The sequence below is a fragment of the Macrobrachium rosenbergii genome, chromosome 46, assembly GCF_040412425.1.
Source record: "Macrobrachium rosenbergii isolate ZJJX-2024 chromosome 46, ASM4041242v1, whole genome shotgun sequence".
Taxonomy (NCBI): domain Eukaryota; kingdom Metazoa; phylum Arthropoda; class Malacostraca; order Decapoda; family Palaemonidae; genus Macrobrachium; species Macrobrachium rosenbergii.
In genome coordinates this window covers 22,898,883-22,904,907 of record NC_089786.1, presented here as the reverse complement: position 1 = coordinate 22,904,907, position 6,025 = coordinate 22,898,883, and the positions used below count along the sequence as shown (strand labels likewise).

Here is a 6,025-nt window from a genome sequence, read left to right as displayed (position 1 = left end):
TAAACGACATTTAGATTTGTCGTCGTCCAGCCTGGGCCAGCCTTCCCCATCACTGGTCCTTATATGAGTTGTTATATTATCATTTTTAACTACATGGGTACACGAGTTAGAGCATAAAGTAAAAGGAACACTTGATTTCATATAATCCATGATAAGCTCCTTAATATTATTACTGAGATTACACGAAGAATTTCACTAAGAAGAAGATCAAGACCTCCCTCTTTTGAATAAAGAAAGGTTACGAGATAGGGAAAACAGAGGAGGGAAAAGAATGCCAACGATTTGCATTGCAAAGGAAGAATCACTTGATTACAGGTTTCTACTGAGTGGCAATGCAAATAGGGGGTTTAACGTATGTCACAAGGCCGGCTGCAACAGGAACTTTTTCCCTAGCTTCAACAGAAAAGTGATTGAAACAGTACCTGTAGAAGAGTCATATGAGTTATTTTGCCGTGAGAGAAACATAATTGACAAGATTTAATTATTTTTACCTGTATTAATATATATATATATATATATATGTATATATATATATATATAAGATATATTATATTATTTTTATCACACGTGATTTATATACAATCATGAAACATAATATGATATAGATTTACAATTCTCAACGGAGATATACTTATTTTAATATTATAAAATATATATATAATATATATATATATATATATATATATATATATATATATATATATATATATATATATATATATATATATATATATATATATATATATATATATATATATATGTATCCATACACATTATGTCCTCTTTTACTGTGAAAGTTAGAGCATAGTTTGATCTCTTAACATTTTTGAGCCAATGATGCCCGTAAGCTTACCTGCTTTTAAATTGTTTAATCAGTTTTGAGAGTTGTTAAATTATTTATTATGCATAATCAGTGTTTCATCTGAATAATAGTGCAATATTTAATCGTTATGTGCACTCAAGGTGTCCTAATATTTTATAAAATGCATTATTACATGATTCACTAAATGTCGTCACGATTTGAATTGCGACTCAGTTCATGGCCAAAATATGTCTCGGAGCTTTACCGGTTTGTATAATTTATGAAAAAAAGTTATGTTGCATCTGAGCATCTAACTTATTTGGCTGTAAAAACGACAGTAATGCTGATCAAATGGAGAAATAAACTTTAATATAATTACTGCCTGAGAGAACTACAAACATTAAACTTAAGCAAGATTTTGGGTAAAAAAAAAAAAAAAAAAAAAAAAAAAAAAAAAAAAAAAAAAAAAAAGAGGTTTCCGAAATGTCGTTGCGTAAATAAGAAGTATAAACAAGAGAGAGAGGGGGGTTATGGGGTGTTGGGGGGAGGAATGTTAATGACTGCGTGCCCATAGGAAGACTATAAAATCAAGACAACACTAAAATAATTACAGAGAAACAAAAAAAAAAAAAAAAAGAGAGAGATTCAAAGAAAACAGACAACATCTGGTTAATATTACCGATTGACTGCAAATTTCCTTTTACCTGACTCGCGTGGTATTTGTAGTTCCGTTGCTTGTGTTTTTAAGAACTCTGGAAAAAGTAAAAAAAAACAATTGTTTTATTGATACAAAAAAAAAAAGAATTAGTGAAAAGGAATTCCTCAACTTAGCAGACGTAACCTTATTTATCAACTACATTTCAGCAGATCGTCTTTGTTTTCGTAGGTTACCTTTTCAGACATGATGCATATCTTAAATTTAAAGATGATTATAAAGAACTGCTTGTCTCAGGCTAGAAGTTATTTAGAAGCACTGTTAGGCATGTTGAAATATAGGTTATACTACAGGGTCTTTGTTGCTTGACATAGTTTTTATTCATCAGGACCCATGACCCTAAATCACTCAGATCTGTCGATCACCAGAAAAAGATAATTACAAAGCTGGAACATTTTGAAATAATGTACTAGGATCATATTCCTACCCAAATTCTTCACAGTCTCTGGTGGCCATCGTATCTTTGTGGATTACTAACTTTTGCTGCTAACCAACCTTAATAGGTAGACTAATTCCATTTGGGCTCCAATAACCAATGTGACTGCTTTGAATATCCAAATCATAAAACCACCTGAGAGCCTAAGTTACTGATCTACAACTCCAGTGTCCAGTCTGATTATGTGGATTACTCACTTACCACTACAGACCCGGCTGAGAATATAGACTCCTAGCGTGTTTGTTCAAGTGACCTTTCCGACTGTGCTGATTACTCACCTAACTCTTGCAACTAGGTAAGGTTTGAAGACTAGGCTACTAAATATTAGTTTTAGTGACTAACCTACTTGTATCGTTTACTCACCAGGCGCTCGCTGCCCATCTGAGTTTTTGGCTGCTCGTTGACCCTTCGAGTATCTCAACTCATTACTACTCACCTATTAACGCCAATAAACAGCCTGAGTGATTTGGCTATTTACTTAGGTCTAGAAACTGTTCTGATTATGTTGTCTTCCAAGCTAGCAAAAGCAATTATCCTGAATGCTTTGGCTATTTACTTAACAGTAGCAACTGGGCACTTGACATCATAAACTACCTTTAGTATTTTAGTGTAGTTCAGACAATCAGATAAGTGTACGTGCTATTTTCTTAACGTTAAGAAGCAGCCGGAGTCTATGGGCTATATGGCTGTTAGCACCAGAGGCCAACACAAGAGGATAGGCTGCCGATATATGAGTGTCAGAGAATGGTCTGCTAATATAAGTTACTTTATAAGTAGGCTACTAGCAACCAGCTGGAGTTTATGGTATGCTCTCCTGTTCGTGTAACAGACCACGCTGAACTTGCAGGACTCCTAATAATAACAACGATTTTGAAGGTGCGTGCAACTCACCTATTAGCACCAGTGACCGGCCGAAGGGTGTGGGACTGAGACAGAGAGTGGTGACCTTCATCCTGACGGACTACAGAGCAAAGCGCCCTCCGGAATCCCTTCCTGAAGTTTCTGGACATGAAGCCGTACACGATAGGATTGGTGGAACTGTTTGAAAGAAAGAGAGGACTTTACGGGTCATAGATATTGATAAGTATTCGCTTCGAAATTATTAATAAATAAATACGAAAAGCGTGAAACATAATGGTGGTACCTGCAGTTGTCAGTAAAAAGGATAAGACGTTAAGCTTCATTCCTGAGGAAAAAATAACATTGCTGCCCAAAGGAAACAGAAAAGAAACTTTGTCATGCTTGTAACGAGAATCGAAAACAAAGTTTGCAGACTTTGATAAGAATTATAGCTTTACATCATTACTGACGAGGTGAAAGAAGGTTACTGCAAATCAGACAAGGAAATAGATTGTTATATCTTCAGGGACAAACGTGACCTCAGTGTTAGGAATCAAGAGAAAGTATGTCATGATGCTAACTAACATAACTTCGAGGACAGTATTTTTTTTTTTTTTTTTTTTTGATGAGTCAGCCCATCGCAGTCACCTTTCATACACAGTGCGATGACATGAAAACCAGTCGACTCAGGAGATATTGTATCTTGAATCCGTATCATTTTGGATATAGTGCTCTCGCTTCTGTAATGAGGGAGGCCGTTCGCTTCATTGGTTACAAGAAACACTTAAACAATAAGAAAAAACAGGCAAAAGAAAAGTTTATAAACAGACACACGCGTTGTTATAAAGAAAATCTTTGATGCTTCAGAGAAGGGAAAAAACCCATAAACATTTACTGGGAAACCAGATGTCTAGAAGTAAAATGAGGTCGTCAAGAGGTAATAATTATGACAAAGAAGAAATAAAAGAAGAACGAGTATAAATAAAAGTAAAAAAATAAAAAGGAAGTTAAGTTGCATGGTAAAGGGTAAAAAAAATCTTGCAAATGCAGAGGAGAGAGGGAAAATGAGCATTATACTTCACGTGTCGACAAAGACATCGTTAAGTCAATGAAGAATCGAGATGCCTTTGTTCCATTATGCATTCGAGTCGAGCACTTGGAAGAGATTTCAAGTCGTGAAGAAAGAAATTTCTTAAAATACAATATACTGTCTACAATAAGTAAAATATCTACAATAAGCCTGAGGACGTTCATGAAATACAGTAACCCCAGGATCTGTAGGTAGTTCCTGAGAATGTTTTACGCCACACTCGGTCAATATTATGACAGGCTGCTTTGCCTCGTCCTTTCCTTCTGCAGCTGCGTTGCTTTCTGCCCTTTGCTTTTATCCGTTGCGCTTGGTGTCTTCATTCCAAGCTGTCCAGCTTATTTAACTTTGCCTTTCGTCAGTATTCGACTTCATATGTGAACAAATCCTTCGAGCAAGCATAATATCTCATTGAGGCAACGATAACAATATTGATAATGGTAATAATAAAAACACTCATCCCCTTTCATCCATACAAAACACCCCCAAACACCCAACCCCAGCCCCCACCCCCAAACCCATCCTCTGCCTGATGAAAAACCTCGGTTTTCATAATTGAAACAAAACTGGAAATTATGTTCTTTCGAATATGCCTGTTTCCGCAATGAATTTGAATTTCAAGTAATTTCATTCCCGACTTCCATTCCCGTCAACAACCCTTGCAAACAGAAAAATGAAATGAAAATGCAAAGGATACCGTTATGGGTTTAGTAGTTGAGCAGAAAGAATGAGTCTTTAGAAAATAATTGTTCTTCATGACGTTTTGTGAATAGTCAGTTTTTTCCCTTTCATTATTTGCACATTCACTTTATAAAAGTGCAGGTATAGTGAAGGCCCGGAATTATCAACCATTTTTGAAGCAATATTTTGCAGGTCAGTAAATTGCTTCACCGTAATGTGTAGAGAGTATTCAGTATGCACCCTGGACGATCACATTTTCGGGTCGGTGCTGGAAGTGCTAACAAATGTGGATGGTCTGGCTTGCCCATAACACTCCATGGAACTCTCAAAACAAAGGAAAGGCTAGTTTTCTGGCATTTATTATTATTATTATTATTATTATTATTATTATTATTATTATTATTATTATTATTATTATTATTATTATTACTTGTGTTCTAGCAATTTGTTGTTGTTGACTGATAACTTTTTAAACTGGTGTCTCAATTTTAGTTTTCTGTAAAAGAAAACTATTGTGCCGGCTTTGTCCGTCCGCACTTTTTCTGTCCACACTTTTTCTGTCCGCCCTCAAATCTTAAAAACTACTGAGGCTAGAGGCTGCAGATTGGTATGTTGATCATCCACCCTCAATTATCAAAAATAGCAAATTGCAGCCCTCTAGCCTCAGTAGTTTTTATTTTATTGAAGGTTAAAGTTAGCCATAATCGTGCTTCTGGCAACGATATAGGATGGCCACCACCGGGCTTTGGTTAAAGTTTCATGGGCAGCGCTCATACAGCATTATACCGAGACCACCGAAAGATAGATCTGTTTTCTGTGGCCTTGATTATATGCTGTACAGAAACTCGATTGCTCCGAGGAAACTTCGGCGCATTTTTTACTCGTTTCCTGGTGATATTAATGAAGTGCCTGAAATCTGAAACAACCCGTCCTCTTTGCCGCTTCTCCAACACCTGTCACCTTCTTCCTGTGGGAGAAGCAGCTGACGCTACTTTCGTTGTTGAGTCTTAAGGTTTCTTCCTTTCTTTTCTCTCTTCTTGTTTTCTTCTGGTCTGGGCAAGAGATGGGCGTTAGGTTGCCCAGCTCGTTGACGTTTGCCTTTGGAGGCACATCTTGATATAATATATATATATATATATATATATATATATATATATATATATATATATATATATATATATATATATATATATATATATATATATATATATATATATATATATGTATACACACAGACAAACACACGTACACACACACACACACACACACACACACACACACACATATATATATATATATATATATATATATATATATATATATATATATATATATATATATATATATATATATATATTATATATATACATATATATATATATACATATATATGTATATATATAATATATATATATATATATATATACATATATATATATATATATATATATATATATATATATA

At 34.7% G+C, this 6,025-nt stretch overlaps 1 protein-coding gene across 1 annotated transcript in view; it reads right to left on the bottom strand.

The window, feature by feature from the left end:
• Positions 1–2,634: 2,634 nt before the first annotated feature.
• Positions 2,635–6,025, bottom strand: part of LOC136830399 (G-protein coupled receptor 54-like) — a 43,751-nt gene continuing 40,360 nt past the window's right edge. The window contains exon 6 of the mRNA XM_067089935.1: positions 2,635–2,991. Coding sequence (XP_066946036.1) covers positions 2,841–2,991 — 151 coding nt within the window. The 3' untranslated portion in view covers positions 2,635–2,840. The remainder of the gene's footprint in view (positions 2,992–6,025) is intronic.